The following is an 18,306-nucleotide window of genomic DNA, read 5'->3' on the forward strand; positions in this document are numbered from 1 at the left end:
TAACAAATAATGACAAGGAGGCAGTTTGACAGAGACTTAACTTCACTTAACTTTGTGTCTACTGTCTTGTTCCGAATCCTTACTATTTGAAGTAGCCAAACACATGTCTACGTCTGTCATTAACAGAAATGAACTGTTGGCATATTTGTTTTACATCAACTTTGTCCAGTTTGTCCTGGTGGACATGGCACACAGCAATACTGTTAAGTCTCACTTGTGCCATTGTTGATCTGAGCCATGTTTTCAGTCTCCTAAGAGCACTGAAACTTCTTTCAGCCTCAGCTGATGAGACTGGGATGACTAAAAGCAGCCTGACAAGGGTTTCAACTTGATCAAACAAGCCTCTCACTTCAATAGCCATTCCTCTCATGATATTAGCCACTTCAGTACTTGATTTGAAAGTATTTTTAGTCCGAAACATGGCTAATTGGACTTTTAGATTATCCCTATTCAGTTCTGGATAGTGATCAACAATGTCATTTACTTTTCCAGTCAGTAGAATTTCCTCTAGCTTCTGCAAGACATCTAAATCTGGTTGGTTGAAGAACCTGTCCTGAAGCTGGGCATCAACACAATCTATCATTTTTAGAGAAATCTTAGAAAAAAAATGTTTTACAATTGCCGATGACTCTACCCTTTAGCAATTGAGAAAATATTTTAAATGACTTACTTGTATTTGTTTTAAAGTAGCTCCTAATATCTAACTTTCTTTTTTTAGCTGCCATCCTGACTCAGCACATCAAAAAAAAAAAAGCCTAATTGACAAACACATTTGTTTCACTATATTAGTAAGCTCAGGACATTGCAGACTTCCACTTTTTTATCAAGTTCAAAATTCATATTTTACACAACCCTTATAGAAACTTGTGCAAAACACTAGACTTAAATAGAAACATGATTTGTCAGATTTATAAATCTTTTTAAATAGCAAATATAAAATAGTTGTCATGATCTTTTAGTGTAAGTGCCCATCACAAAGTGTACACACACACACACGCACACATTTTTTGTACTGTACAAACTGTGTAAAAAAAAGTCTACACGAACCCTACCCATCACAGAAAACTTTTTTGCATTTTCAAAAACATCAGTTAGATAATTTATAAGCTGTTTTCCTCATGTGAATAAAAAAATCCTTGTCCCCATAAGGATTTCAAATATTGCCATCGTTGTGGGGCATTTTACCCCCACAAGGGTTTACCAGGACATACAGAGACAGAGACAGACAGACACACACACACACACACACACACACACACACACACACACACACACACACACACACACAAAACACCCAACCCCACACACACACAGTTTGGGTTGGCTACTTATCCCGCGATTGTCATACATTGAAAAAAAACTGCACTGTCCCAGAATCAATATTTGACGCGATTTGTCCCGTATTTTGGTTCACATAGCTGTTGTTTTCTTTCTCCCTCACTTACCGCATCTAGGTTTCGGAGGAATTTTGCCGCTTATCACAACCGAATTAAGCTACAGCCTCTCACAAGTTAGAAAGAAAAAGCACAGCCAATCGGATTAGCGATGTGGGTTCGCGAGGCGGGACTTCTACGAGATCACCAATTGTTGTGTACCAGGAATTGCGCTTTTTTCACAGAACGCTCTTGTAAGAGTGGTTTTATATATAAATATATTTTAATTTATATATAAAATTTGTTTTATATAAATATATATATTTAAAAAATCTAAATTATTGCAAGGGACAAATCAGTGGTCATTGGATATTGGTAGGGACACGTCCCTAGCGTCCCTACTAAATTCTACGCCCCTGTCCAAATGTATGACTGAAAATTCTACTGCTTCCTGTAGACAGCAATGTTAAACACAAATGTCTGGCAATGCTTCACCCTGTCTGTGTCTGTCACGGCTCTGCTTAGAGTGATAATATGAAAGAACATGCAAGAGAATGAGGAGGCCACCAATTCATCAAATGCTGTCAGAGTTTTCCGCTTTCTGCCAAAGTTTTCTCTTGGATGACAAATGAAATTGAAGACTTGATAGATGGCCATCTTATCCAGGGGCTCAAGAGACTCAAGGAACAAACAAAACCATATCCTTCATCTTCTATTTGATGTCTTATCAGTCTTGACCCCAAACGAGACAAGCATTTATCTGTTCGCTCAGACCTCGATGACTTTGGGATAAAAGTTTATAAATAATGGATGGTTGGGTAAAAGTAAACAGGACTCTGTAGACATCTGCCGTTTTTTTTTTTTTTTTTTTTTTTGCCAATCTGCGTTACATAAAACAAAAATTTTGAATTCTAGGCTATGACTAAGACAGACTAAGAATGAACTAAGACAGCTAAATTTAGTGGAAGATGCATTTTTATTTATTTTCTCTTGTCATTTTGATGTGCTGAGTCAGTGTTGTGATTTATGCTTGCCATTTAAAGCTAAAATAAATGGTTATTATTATTAATATTTTCCTTGTTGTGCTGAGCACAACAGTGGTGATTTCCACTATCATTTTATAAAATCCTGGTTAAATTTCAGTTGTAATTACAAAGGTTTTTTTTTTTTTTTTTTTTTTTTACTGAAATTTGCTAGCAGTTTGTGAGTTAACATTATTATTTTCTCAAAGCAAATAGTTTCTTCTTCTTCTTCTTCTTATTCTCTTTCAGTCTACTGTTAGTCAGCTTTAATGAAAAGTCAGTAACATGTCCTGTTTCCAAGTGAAGTGATATTTCACTCAGCATCAGACACATATGTTGTTGTCTGCTGTATTCATAGTACCAGGTCATCTAATGGCTTGCCAAGCCAATAGCAAAATGGACATACATTATGCTATGCTTTTGTTTTGGTGGCAAAGCCTGAGACATGACTGTGACCAAGCCAGGCTTTGCTATATTGTTTAATTGCCACAGTATCTCTTAAACGGCAGCTGTAGGATTTCATTAGACAGCATTAGACAGAAGAGCTGGCCCAGCAAACTCTCTGGCATAGTGTTTATCAACACCATGTGTTTATCTTTACACTGTAAACACGAAAAGCTTAGCAAGAACACAAACCTTGACAGGTCCTTCGGTATGTGCATTTTAGTCATTTTGACTACTCAAGTAATCAGGAGGGTTTATGCAATTTCTGTACCGTTTTGATTCATTTGTGTTTCATTACTGGACTTCGATCAGTATGAAATGTTTTGAAGAATCAAATCACACAAAAATCAAGCAATGCAATCATTATGTTTTCATGATCAATCATTTTCTAGGACTTTTGAACAGTCCCAACAGATCTCAGTAATCTGAAATCCACATACTTCTGGTGAAAACTAATTAACGAAGAGCAGTGAACAACTATAGTTAGTGAAGTCTATAAGCACAGCTTAAATGTGCTGCCTTCACAAGGGACATTGCCCAATAGTGGTATTACTGTGGATTTTCAGACAAGGTAACATTAACAGCATGATTTAATATGGTCATAATTCAGGTGCATGCTTTATATAAAATAACTGTGGTATTACCATATGATAACACCACAGTATCGTTTTCTGAAAAAAAAAAAAAAAAAAAAAAAAAAAAGTAAAAAAAAAAAAAAAAAAAAAAAAAAAATTAATAAGGAACACATATATCAGAATTCTCAATTCTGAGTGAAATGTGCTGTGTTTAAACAGAAAATATTTTTTTGTGTTATTATAATTGGATATATTTTAACTGTTATGATTTTAGAGTCCCACATTTCACATAACACCAATTTTGGCACTCTTTTCAACCAATTTGAGCAATTTAAGTAATAACTCAGCATTGCTCCATCACATTGTCACTTTTTTTTTTTCAAAGTAATATAGTAAAAAGGTCTGCAGCAAGTTGTTATATAATGCAATGTTTATATATATATATATATATATATATATATATATATATATATATATATATATATGTGTGTGTGTGTGTGTGTGTGTGTGTGTGTGTGTGTGTGTGTGTGTGTGTGTGTGTGTGTGTGTGTGTGTGTGTGTGCGTGTGTGTGTGTGTGTGTGTGTCAAACAACATAATAATAATAATAATAATAATAATAATGCTAACTGGCTAATTATAGTAGAGATAAAATGGATAATTAAATTAGGATATAGTTGCATGAATTACTATGGGTAGAAGAAGAATCAAAGGAAAACAACAGCTCTATTCTAAAATGATGTGGGTATTGAGCTAGTTGGAATAGGATCCTTACACACACCACTATAAATCTACAACTAAAATTAGTTATCTAATATTAATTGGATTGTAACAGTTCAGAAGTAAACATGAACACCAGTTTTGTACATATATAATTAATTGATTGATTGATTGGTTGATAAATAATATATGTATGAAGCTGATGTTCATGTTTACTAATTGCAACTGTTACAATCCCCGGACCCACTTTATATTAAATGGCCTTAACTACTATGTAGTTACATTTTAATTATTAATTTGGTACAATGCACTTATTGTGTACATACATGTTTTTACATTGTACTTATATTTGAAAAATATCTGCACATAATTACATCTGTAATTAATTTCTGTAATTACATGTATAATTACACGTTGACCCATCCCTTACACCCACACCCTTAAACTTACCCATACCACCAAATCTGTCCCTAACCTTACCTGTTTCCCACCTCAATAGCACAAAAAAAAAAGTTGCAATACAATATGAACACAATAAGTACATTGTCTTTATTTTTGATGTAAGTACATAGTAGTTAAGGCCACTTAATATAAAGTGGGACCCAATCCCCTAGAATGTTAGATAACTAATTTCAGTTGTAGATTAGGACAAATGTTGGAAAATTATACAAAAATCTGACATAAATACACACACACACACACACGTTTGTTTTTGTGAAAAGTGGGGACATCCCATAGGTGTAATGGTTTTTATAATGTAGAAAATGTATATCCTATCGCCCTTCACCAACCCTACACCTAACCCTAACCCTCACAGGAAACTTTGTGCATTTTTACTTTCTCAAAAAAACTAATTCTGTATAATTTATAAGCGTTTTGAAAAATGGGGACATGGGTTCTCATAAGTCATGGGTCCTCATAAGTCACCCTCTCCTTGTAATACCTGTGTCATACCCATGTCATTATACAGAGATGTGTCCTGATATGTCACAAAAACATGCCCCCCCCCCCCCCCCACACACACACACACAGAGATATACAATTGAGTTTGCTCCGATGCAAACCCACTCCTGGTTTAAAAAAAAATAAATAAAATAAAAAATAAAACTACTGTCAGTATTAACTAAAGAGTGAAAAATGTGCAATGAAAAGACAGACATACACACTTATTTTTGTGGCTAACCTTATGGCATATGCACATATGCAAATCATGATCAAATAAATATAATCATAAAATGATATTTTATAAACACATTTTAAACACATTTTATAAAATGTCAACACATTTTGCACTTCACACGGCTGTGCCAACTGATAATTTGTACTGCTCTTGGTAGAATGTATTGGTCATTATTTAAAAGTGCTGGCTGTGTCTGTGTTCATTCATCTGTGCATTGTCAGTAGATCACCCATAGAATTTTCCAGTCCTAATGGTGCTTTTATGAAATTGTGGTCTCATGCTATTTGCCCTGTTAAGCAAATCTGGCCCATAGACTTTTAAGCAAAAACAGGGGTTACTGTTAAATCTTACCTCTTGTTTCATCTGACATCTTTTATTATTTATTTATTTATTGTTTGTAAGAGCTTGTTGCAATACATTGTGGAATTTCATCTCATGTGAAGTATTATTATTTATTTATTTTTGCCAAAATGAGGTACAATTTGGATCAGCAACTAAAGCATATCTACACTGGATTTGTTAAAGTGAATGTTCCATAAAAAAAAAAAAAAAAAAAAAAAAAAAAATTCCAAGCTAACCTTGATAATTCCTTATCCATTTTTCCTTTTATAGGAAAAAAAAAAAAAAAAAAAATTGTCAGAAATAGAACCGGGTATCTGTCTGCTGGTGTGCCATTGTCAGCAGCATCATTTATTATAAGCGCTCTTTTTGCCTTTGACATGGCACAACACAATGCCCTGTTCACATCTACTGTAGACAGAGTGTTAGTGACGGGAAAGTGCCACAAATGTTTTAAAATGCTGTCTTGGCCGGCAGCTCAATAGATTTCCGTACAGAGCTAATATATAGAAGCGGTCAGAGAAAAGCCATTTAGAGAGACAGAGAGACTAAAGACTAAGATAAGACAAAAGTGAACACTAAAACAGAATACTGAGTCACCCCTCAAGAAATCACTTGAAACTCTAAAGGGTTTCTTGTTTAGCCAGTAAATGTATTTGCCTCTGCTTTCAAACCATGACATATGCCAATTTAACAGCACGACTCACTGTTTGTCTTTATAGCAGGGTGGAATTGCAGTTGGCTACATTAATCTCTTCTTAGGTGGGACTGCTTAGAAGACTAAAACTGGTGCTCTAATAATGAACAACAAAAGGACGGAGTACATTTGACATAACATTAGCTGTCCTATCCTTTTATAATAGCTAATAAATGTGCTTTGTATGAGGGGAAGCTGGTACTGCCAGGGCCCATGTGTGTGAGGGCAGGGAGTAAATGGTTGTGGCACTGTGGATCCTAATGGCTATAATGTGATACATTGGGTTCATAATTCAGGTTGGGATGCAGGGTGATTAAATCTTCATTACCAGCAGACTGTTTCCTCTCCTGTAATTTACTCTTTCTTTTAAATGATGGATGGAGGCAAACAGTTTATGGCAACAAAAACAAAGCTTGAAAATCAGTAAATCCAGTTAAGAAGAGAAGAGAGGACAGAATATCTGTAATGAAAATTACTTGTGATTGGATCTAGGAAAAAGCACAGCAAAAGCCATTGAAAATATCCAACTATAGGCTAAATTAACTATACTAGATATGGAATTGTATAAAAAGTTTGCAGGGAACACATAGCTTATGCTGTTTAAACATAGAAAAAAAGGGCCATGTCATCAAGTTTGCATTAAAGCACATTTGACCTGGCCCGTCAAGACATTCACCTCTCTGCTGACACAGAGGTAAGGGGTCAAAATGGCAGTCTTGGTACACAATCTGCACAGATGACATCAAGCCGAGTTGTTCTCATTAACAAGTCGTTCTAAACACCAGATTAAAGACAGCTTTTACACAAGGTATTAGAAATGATAGCATGAGCTATTGAACTCACTCGTTTTATGTCTTTTCCAAACGTTTCACTGAAGCTGGTTCCCAAAATCTCAAACTGAACATGGGAATTTGATCCATTGTCCATGAAGTCCATAATTCCGGTGAGACCAGTTATATGGCCCTGTTGGAACAAAACTGTCTGAATCAATACACAATAAAGCGACACAGTAAAAAGAACTGAGCCAGATCAAAGTGCAATGTGCTGTACCCCTCATACATTGAATTTTACCAATTGCAATTTTAAACATTTAGGCTTTCTAGGGCTTGACCACAAGAATGTCATCATGGCCTGGGGAACTTGGAGAGAGGTTTGGCTCAGTTGGCATTATCACTACTTGCCACTATTAAGAAAATATATCAAAATAAAAGCTTCAAAATATTAAAATACATAAATAAATAAACGAATACTTTTAAATAACAGTTATAAACACATAAGTTTTAGCCTATTTTTAAAGAAACATAATTTAAAACCAACTGCTTAGATTATTGTGGGTCACTCAAGTCATAGGAAGCCATGAAGTGGGAAGTCGTTGCCTAATGGTTAGAGAGTTTGACTCCTAAGGTTGTGGGTTTGAGTCTCGGGCTGACAATACCATGACTGAGGTGCCCTTGAGCAAGGTACTGAACCCCCAACTGCTCAGTGGGTGCTGCAGCATGAATGGTTGACCATTGCTGTGTGTGTGTGTACACTTTGGATGGGTTAAATGCAGAGCATGAATTCTGAATACAGGTTACCATACTTGGCTGTATGTCACTTTTTTTTTTTTTTTTTTTTTTTTTTACTTTCAATACTTAAAAAGCATCACCATGAAAGTCTTATATCTTTGACTTCGGACTAACCACTGGTTTGACTGTAGAGGGGCAGTGGAAGGTTCAGAGACAAATCTATTGGTGGTGTGTCCCTCTCTGGGCCGATTAGAGGCTTTCTGCAGTTCTGTGTGGCTCATATAACGTTAAAAGGGCGTGAAATTGAGGAACACACACTAGACCGCTTGCTGCCCCTGAGAGCTCACAGAGACATGAGCTCCTAAGATGAGACATCAGCTGCTGCAGCCACCTCACCAACTATTGTGTAGCTTTCAGTAGCCCCTAAGAGAGCTCTGTGTGAGGACAACCAACAGCTATCTAAGCTTGACCGCTGTGCTGGTGTTCAAGAGAAATGTGATTGCAGCAGTAAGAGGAGAAGGCAGAAAACAACTTAGATGAAAGCAATTTGCATTTCAAAAAGCTGTATGTCTGGGACCTGATGTAAAGCAAAGGGAAATATCATCTTGTCATAGCTGCTTTTATTCAACTACTCTCTCTCTTGCCACTTCTAGTCTTGCATGCTATATGTGATATCCCCCCAACAGTGTGACAAGCAGCAAAACAGACTCTCTGAAAAATACCTGACATCAAACGCATGGTACCTTTTGGATTGTCTCCAGCATGGACCAGCCTCCATTCCAGGGCTTGGTTGACTTCCTGATGCAGTTGAGGCTGGCCATACTGTGCCACTTCCGGTCCTCTAATTTCCGGTAGAATGCATTGGCCAGCATCAACACGCTATCATAAAGGTACAAATTTGACACCTGAGAAAAACAAAAAAACAAACAAACAATTGAGAGATGCATTAGAATGATTTTTTACCAAAACCAAAATAATGCTTACATTTAGCTGAAACTTTATGAAATGAAATTAAATTATGCTATTTAATAATAAATTATTTGATCACTTTTTTATATTCAACACTGTAATGAATGAGGTGGATCAGACACAAAAGTATTTGTTATATTTAACATATAGTGGAAAATACCTCTCCCCAACATGCAAAACATGTGGTAGAGAGAACCAGGCCTCTGGTTACCATGGTTACAAAGACACACATCAAGATAAGATTGTTTTACAACTCAAAGGAATATAGAGTTTTCACTCTAAAATCACTTTGAATCAAATTCTGAAACTGGGGTATTAAATAAATTCAGTGAACAAAGACTGAAGTAGTTTAAGTCTTTGGTTCTTTTAATTGTGATGATTTGGCTCACATAAACAAAAATACATAAATAAATAAATAAATAAATGAAAAAAAAAAAAAAAAAAATTGACATGCCAATCAACTAATCAATCCAAAGCAACTGCAAATGTTTCCTAAGCCTTCAAAATGGTCTCTCAGTTTGGTTCACTAGGCTACACAATCATGGGGAAGACTGATCTGACAGTTGTCCAGAAGACAATCATTGTCACACTTCACAAGGAGCGTAAGCCACAAACATTAATTGCCAAAGAAGCTGGCTGTTCACAGAGTGCTGTATCCAAGCATGTTAACAGAAAGTTGAGTGGAAGGAAAAAGTGTTGAGAAAAAACAAGATGCACAACCAACCGAGAGAACCGCAGCCTAATGAGGATTGTCAAGCAAAATCTATTCAATAATTTCAGTGAACTTTACAAGTAATGGACTGAGGCTGGGGTCAAGGCATCAAGAGCCACCATATACAGTAATGTCAAGGAATTTGGATACAGTTGTTGTATTCCTCTTGTTATGATACCTGTTATCTGGGCTTAGGAGAAGAAGAACAGGACTGTTGCCCAGTGGTCCAAAGTCCTCTTTTCAGATGAGAGCAAGTTTTGTATTTCATTTGGAAACCAAGGTCATAGCATCTGGAGGAAGGGTGGAGAAGATCATACCCCAAGTTGCTTGAAGTCCAGTGTTAAATTTCCACAGTCTGTCATGATTTGGGGTGCAATGTCATCTGCTGGTGTTGGTCCATTTAGTTTTTTGGAAACCAAAGTCACTGCACCCATTAACCAATAAATTATTGCCGAATTGAGGCATTAATTAAAGCAAAAGGAGCCCCTACCTGTCACAGTCTTCTGTCTTTCTGTGAGCACGTGGCTTGTGTTGTGTTTGTTTGGTGCCATGTGCTCTCTTCTGTCTATTTTCTAACCCCGCCCATCTTGTTACCTCATCATTGTTTTAGTTGCTCCACCTGTGTTTCTCCCTTTCCTCTTGACTCCATTCCTCTAAACTCCACTCACCTGTTCTCTTGTTACCTCATTCCTTGATTTAATTTGTCCCAGCTGCTTACCTGATTGCCACTTCTTTATATGCTTCCTGTGTTTACTGTTCTGGGCTTGTTTGTCTCACATAGGTACCCGTTAATGCCTTTGATGCCTGTCTACTCTGTGTTCAGTCTATGTACTGTAACTTTTGGTTTTTCCCCCTTCGGGATGGTTTCTGTTGTGTTTTTGTTTATTTTTGGTGATGTATAAATAAAGTCTTCCCATCTGCCTGCACTTGAGTCTTCGCCTCTTGCGATCCGTGACACTACCAAGTATTCGAAAGTTTGGGCACCCCTTGCAGAATCTGTGAAAATATGAGTTATTATGAGTTATGAGATATATATATACAAACATGGTGGATGAGCGTGATCAACGGTTAAGTAGAGAGGTCTAAAAAAGGGGTTAGTGTTAGTAATAATCAACACTTAACCTAGTAAGTAATATACACTGAACAAAATTATAAATGCAACATTTTTGTTTTTGCCCCCATTTTTCACGAGCTGAACTAAGACTTTTTCTATGTATACTGTAAAACTGCACATTTTAGAATGGCCTTTTATTGTGGCCAGCCTAAGGCACACCTGTGCAATAATCATGCTGTCTAATCTGCATCTTGATATTCCACACCTTTAAGAGCAATATTGACTCTTACAATCTCACACTACATTTCTCATCAGCCCCATATCTAGCACTGATCACTCAGCCCAGCTGTAGCCCATCAGCTGGCTTATATAAACAGACTGTACCTTCCATCTCATTGCGAAGTCTTGTACTACTGTGGTTTTCATTTCTGAGCGGTTTCTTCTGTTTTTCCTGCCTGATGTGACCCTAACAAAATAGTAATTGTGTACATCAATGATATTCTGATCTTTTCAAATACTCTTGAAGAACACATTAAACACGTCAGAGCTATACTCATACGATTCATCCACCACAAACTACACGCTAAAGAGGAAAAGTGTGAGTTTTACAGAACTTCCATTACATTCCTGGGGTACATCATTAGTCCGTAAGGTGTCACCATGGATGAAAATAAGGTCAAGTCAGTTCTCAGTTGTCCTCAACATTCAAAAACAACCCTGAAAAACTATAACACTTTCTACAACGCTTTCTTGGTTTCACCAACTTTTATCGACATTTCATTTGACGTATTCATCATTTGCCCCCCGATCTCATTTGTACTCCTGTCCAGTGGGAAATCATTACGAAGATTGAACAAACCAACGCCCAGTGTAAAGTGCCAGTTGAATGTCCCCCTAATAAGATCTTTGTCCCTGAAATCCTCTGAAATTGAGTCTTAGAACATGTTCATTCTCTGCCTAGTTCTGGACATCCCGGTATTAATGCCACCATCCATCTCCTACAAAACTTTTGATGGCCCTCCCTGTCTAAAGATACTATAGCGTTTGTCCACCAATGTCCAATGTCCATTCATGCTTTTGTTTCACCCCGTCTCTATTACTTTAATGTCCTTTTCATTGGCTTACCAGCTACGTCTATTGCTAAATTACAGTATATTCAAAACTTAGCTGCTTTTATTCTCACCTGTGCTAAGCATTCAGGATTCAAATAAAATTTTAATGGCCATTTCTCATCCAAGTGTGACTCCGCTGAGCATTACAACCTGGTATATGTCAGTTATCATTCCAGTTGATATTTAAAACACTACCTGTCCTTATCATAGAGACAACCACTTTCTGATAATTGAATGACGGCCATGATAGTTGAGCTGACAGGTAGACATTTGTTACACTTTACTGGAGATGACCATCAGATAAGCCACGATGGAGGTATTGGTAAAAGCTGTGTGGGTGACTTCAGTGGTTGCTTGTTTCCTGAGTGAAAAGGAAAGGCACTCAAAGGTGTATGCTTGTGTTGACACTGCAGATTTGCAGACGAAAGCTGACAGGTTTGTCACTGCTGTGAACTAGTGGTTTGCTTGTCAAGGTGATTAAACATCAAAGAATATTTAACCCACATTTTCATGAATAATTGAGGCATAAGCCCTCAGAGTATGTGCGGTGCAAAGCTCAGCCATCTGTTCCATACAATTAAACTAGTCTCCATGTGGGTTTTGAGAAGTGGAAATGTGGACGTCACAGCAGATGAAGTCAAGTCAAGTCAAGTCTGCTTTATTGTCAATTCTACCACATGTACAGTACATACATACACAGAATTGAAATTGTGTAACTCTCAAACCCTTGGTGCATACAGATAACACGAATAGTAGAACATTTAAAAAAGATAATAAAATATAAAGTACAACCATACAAATATACAAATGGATCATGTAAAAAAAGAAAGATAAGTAAAGCAGCGCAAGGCACATGGCAGGTAGAATGCAAACCAGTGAAGTAAACAGAGCAGATATAATGATTGTAATGCAAAAGAGCTTATTCAAGAAGAAACCACTTGGAAGTTAGTCTAGTCTAGTATTAGTCAACGAAAACTGATAACATTTTAGTCTAGTTTTCGTCTGAGAAAAATTATGACATTTTAGTCTAGTTTTAGTTGACAGAAACTGATGACATTTAGTTTTAGTCAATGGAAATTGTATTTTAGTCTCTTTTTAGTAATGCTATTCTATTTAACCTAGTCAATATAGTAATATATTGAGTAATATATTCATATAATGCAGGCTTGATGAGCAGAAGAAACTTCTTTCAAAAACATTAAAAATAGTAATGTTTCCAAACTTGTGGTCTGTACTGTATATATATATATATATATATACACAGAACAATATGTATACTAGGTTTTGTTCTGTGTAAATTAAATAAAAATTTGGATGCCCCTTTATCAGTTTATCCAGCTGGGGAGTCATCAAGCACGGCATTGACATCTAAAATGTTTAGTCCCAGGCTATGCCCATCAGCTTTGCCATCGCATAATTCATTTCATAATATCACCATTTTTAATGTATTTTTATTGAATAAATGCAGCCTTGGTGATCATAAGTGACTTCTTTCAAAATTAAATTGATTACAAAAATGTCTATTATTTCAAACTTTTGATTGCGATATTAGTTAATTAATTTAAAGTATTATGAAAAAAAGCACACAAAAAACTAACTACATTTACAAAACTACAAAAAACAACAATAAAAAAAAATATTCAAAATGCATTAGTTAAAAATAAGTCAAGTCAAAAACAAATAAATTGGCAATAAAAGGCAAACTAACAAGCAAACAAACACTGTTTTAACTGAAAGTCTGGATTCCCATGTCTTTAAAGGTTGAAAAACCCAGATCTTCACTTGTTTTTGTTCACTTGTTTTAAGAGGTTTAGTGGGTTTGAGACTGCATATCAATTTGAGCTCTTATAAAGCATCATCAATCTTATGATGATGATGCGGTTTCTATGGTTACTGACCTCCAGTGAATGCAGGTAGCCCTCCTGAGGGTTGCAGAGCAGAGAGGAGATGCGGTGGTTGTTCCTCATACAGTTCACGCTGCTGTCTTTCCACAGAGGGAAAATCTGCCTCACCACGGTCATCCTTCCCAAGGAACTGTGGGCCAGCTCCATAATCTCAGAGTCAGTGATCTCCTAAACTCATACAGAAACAGAATACAAAGAATAACAATCATGCTTCTTTATGAATCAATAGTAACTTGGTTACTTGCATGGGTTCACAAGGTGAACTTTTTATGAATAAAAGTTCATTTAAAAAAATAAACTATTATAAGTTGTATTATATTATAAAACATTATTTTATTTTTTTGTTCCTCAAATTTGATTTGCTGAGAAGTCTTTCCAACCATGAGACATTCCACGGGAGCCATTTCACAGTTTGTATCACTTTGCTTGCAGCATTTTTTTACACCGAGTGTCTAGGCGGATGCCCAAATCAACTTCACGATTACTACTGTTATTGTGTTACCGACACAGGAGTTCTTTTAGTTTGTAGTTTAAACTACCCTGTGACCCTGGACCACAAAACCAGTCTTATGTCACTGAGGTATATTTTTAGCAAAAGCAGTATTTCTCAGTATTTAGATTTTTTTTTTTTTTTTTTATCCTAAGATTCCAGATTTTCAAATAGTTTTCCTATCCTAACAAGCCATGCATCAATGGAAAGCTTATTTATTCAGCTTTCAGATTATGTAAAAATCACAACTTCGAGAAATTGACCCTTATGACAGGGTTTGTGTTCCAGGGTCACAAATATATTTATAGATTTAAAATTAAAGTGAAAATTTGCTTCTACGTTTTCTGAGATGTGAGCATCCACCGCCGTTCAGTGCTCATGAACCTACCAAGAGCACTCTTACCTTGGCCATCTCTTCAAGAATTTGCTTCCGACTCTGGTCTGTCTACAGTGGTTAAACATGAGCAATAATTAGTCTTGGGTATAACAGTCAATCTTTGGTCTCATTAATCTCTTATTTGTTCCAGAGCAAATAGTTTTGGATGAGGGTAAAATGTCATATTTTTACATAACTTTAATGCTGTATCAGAGCACTGCTTTTGTACACTTCACTGAATTGCTAAGCAACTTTTGTAATGACATTGTTGCTTATTAAATATGATTGTTTTGTATACTAGAACCTAGATCATATTTTAAGGGATACTACTTCCTTTCAAGACACCTCATTTTAGACAAATTTGAAGCGAGCATTATTACATTTAGACTTCAGAGTCAAGAAATGTTGGCTTTAAATATGAACATATCTTTTATAATAAAATTATTAAAGGGGGGAAAAACATTCATTGTAATTAAATTACATCTTAAAAACATATATTTGAGTGTGCTATATATGGTTTTCCAGTTAGAGTATTATTTTATATGGTGCACACCAATATAGCAGTTCATATTAGTCACTTATAAAGTTCTGCTGTGCTGCTTTAGAAGGAAGCTGGCTGTGGATGTCATACAGTATATCAAGGCACCTCAATGTGTTTTTGAAAGAGAACTTGTTACAGTTTTATTTATTTATTTATTATGCTAAGTTACGATTGTATTTTTAAAAGGCCACAGGACAGGGAGAAAAGGAAGGAACAAGAAAATGACATAATGATTCTTTAAAAGCATGCAGGACATTTAAGGAAAGAAAGACTCAGAGAAGAATATGAAACAATCAATATACAAGCAATTTCAAAGCAGTATCGGAAGGCTGGGCTGGGATTAGCTGGGTATTATTACAGAGAACTGGGTTATTTTAGAAATATATAATGGGAAGCCAATTAAACGCTATGGAAACAGTTTTCAATAGAAGAATAATGATTGGACCCCTCTGACATATTTTGGATTTTTATTTATTTATTTATTTATTTATTATTTTATTATTATTCCATGAGAAGAATTTGCAACTTCATTATAAATAATAGGTAACTTTGTTGAACCTTGTGAATATATTTGGTGAACAAATATCAAGTGTATATATATATATATATAAAATTTTTTTTTTTTTTTTTTTTTTTTTTTTTTTTTTTTGTCAGTACTCTTTCCACCACTGATTCCCTTCCTATCCAGGCTCACTGGAAAACATGCTGTTAGATGGTGTCAACATGCATTTTTATTATTATATTGAAATGTATTGTAATTTTTTTTATGCTGTTATGCGCTCTACATTAAACTATAATTCCATAACAACTACAATGTTGACAAAATGTGCAACTGTATAAGCAAGAAATAATAATAAAAACAATGTAAGTACTATAGAATTAATGTAATAAGTTACAGTGGAATCTGTGTATTTAATTTCCCATGAGAAAATATACTATTGTTTGTCCTATTTTACTTTTTTTTTTTTTTTCTCTCCTGCATTTACAGTGATCACTTGCAAAGATGTAGATACAATACGCCATATACTGTGTAAATAAATTAGGCTGAACAGCTCTGTTACTGAAATATTTATTATCAAGATGTTGTTCAGCTATTATTCATAGTTCAGCCTGAAAACTTTCACAGGTAGGCGAGAGACACAAGGTTGTGAGAGACACAAAATATATTTATTTATATTTTTTTTTCTTTAGCTATATTTTCTGCAAAAGTAGAAAAACAGCCAGTACAAATAGAGACCATAATATCTAACATATTTTTTTCCATTCCAATGTATGTCCTCTTATATTCCCCATGTGACTCTTGGTTCAAAGGATATATGTTTATGCTAAAAGCTGACTAGTGTTCTCCATGCACTGATGGGTTTGTGATGTTCCTCATATTTTCACAGTCTGCTGTTTCAGACAACTGGGGAGAACGCTGTACCATCTGCCAACACATTTTCACTCTCAACTCGTGACATATGAATTTTTGGCCCTACGGTTTCCTTTTTTAATACACTTTATACCTTTTTAGCATGGTTTTTCATCCTGCAGGGAAATCCATTGCTTTCAACTGCATCAGAAGCAGACATATTTAATTCTTTGTATGCATTTACTAGTTATTTTGGGTCATATGTTGAATATCTACAGTCTATTTTATTTAGATATACAGATAAAATGCATGTCATTATATATATATATATATATATATATATATATATATATATATATATATATATATATATATATATATATATAGGTGCTGGTCATATAATTAGAATATCATCAAAAAGCTGATTTATTTAACTAATTCCATTCAAAAACTGAAACCTGTATATTATATTAATTCATTACACACAGATTGATATATTTCAAATGGTTATTTCTTTTAATTTTGATGAATATAACTATAGAAAATCCCAAAATCAGTATCTCATAAAAGTTGAATATAACTTAAGACCAATACAAAGAAAGGATTTTTAGAAATATTGGCCAACGAAAAAGTATGAACATGAAAAATATGAGAATGTACAGCTCTCAATACTTAGTTGGGGCTCCTTTTGCCTGAATTACTGCAGCAATCCGCTGTGGCGGAATCGATCAGTCTGTGGCACTGCTCAGGTGTTATGAGAGCCCAGGTTGCTCTGATAGTGGCATTCATCTCTTCTGCATTCTTGGGTCTGGCATATCGCATCTTCCTCTTCCCAGTACCGCATAGATTTTCTATGGGGTTAAGGTCAGGCGAGTTTGCTGGCCAATTAAGTACAGGGATACCATGGTCCTTAAACCAGGAACTGGAAACTTTGGCACTGTGTGCAGGTGCCAAATCCTGTTGGAAAATAAAATCTGCATCTCCATAAAGTTGGTCAGCAGAAGGATGCATGAAGTGCTCTAAAACTTCCTGGTATAAGGCTGTGTTGACTTTGGACCTTAGAAAACACAGTGGACCAACACCAGCAGATGACATGGCGCCCCAAACCATCACTGACTGTTGAAACTTTAAACTGGACCTCAAACAATGTGGATTGTGTTCCTCTCCTCTCTTCCTCCAGACTCTGAGACCCTGATATCCAAAGGAAATGCAAAATTTACTTTCATCAGAAAACATAAGTTTGGACCACTCAGCAGCAATCCAGTCCTTTTTGAAGCGAGACACTTATGATGCTGTCTGTTGTTCAAGAGTGGCTTGACACAAGGAATGCGACAGCTGAAACCCATGTCTTGCATACGTCTATGCGTAGCGGTTCTTGAAGCACTGACTCCAGCTCCAGTCCACTCTTTGTAAATCTCCCCCACATTTTTTAATGGGTTTTGTTTCACAATCCTCTCCAGGTTAACCCTATTGCTTGTACACTTTTTTTCTACCACATCTTTTCCTTGCCTTCGCCTCTCTATTAATGTGCTTGGACACAGAGCTCTGAGAACAGCCAGCGTCTTTTGCAATGAACTTTTGTGTCTTGCCCTCCTTGTGTAAGGTGTCAATGGTCGTCTTTTGGACAACTGTCAAGTCAGCAGTCTTCCCCATGATTGTGTAGCCTACATAACTAGACTGAGAAACCATTTAAAGGCTTTTGCAGCTGTTTTGAGTTAATTAGCTGCTTAGAGTCTGGCACCAGGTGTCTTCAATATTGAACCTTTTCACAACATTCTAATTTTCTGAGATACTGAATTCGGGATTTTCCTTAGTTGTCAGTTATAAACATCAAAGTTAAAAGAAATAAACATTTGAAAATATCAGTCTGAGTGTAATCAATGAATATAATATGCAAGTTTCAGTTTTTGAATGGAATTAGTGAAATAAATAAACTTTTTG

General features: G+C 35.7%; 1 protein-coding gene across 1 annotated transcript in view; it reads right to left on the minus strand.

Moving 5' to 3' along the window:
* Positions 1-18,306, minus strand: part of grid1b (glutamate receptor, ionotropic, delta 1b) — a 375,427-nt gene that overhangs the window by 50,721 nt on the left and 306,400 nt on the right. Inside the window, 3 exon segments of the mRNA XM_052610800.1 lie at positions 7,192-7,311; positions 8,600-8,761; positions 13,602-13,775. Of these exon segments, the coding sequence (XP_052466760.1) occupies positions 7,192-7,311; positions 8,600-8,761; positions 13,602-13,775 (456 nt within the window).

This window comes from Carassius gibelio, chromosome A12, assembly GCF_023724105.1.
Source record: "Carassius gibelio isolate Cgi1373 ecotype wild population from Czech Republic chromosome A12, carGib1.2-hapl.c, whole genome shotgun sequence".
Lineage (NCBI taxonomy): Eukaryota > Metazoa > Chordata > Actinopteri > Cypriniformes > Cyprinidae > Carassius > Carassius gibelio.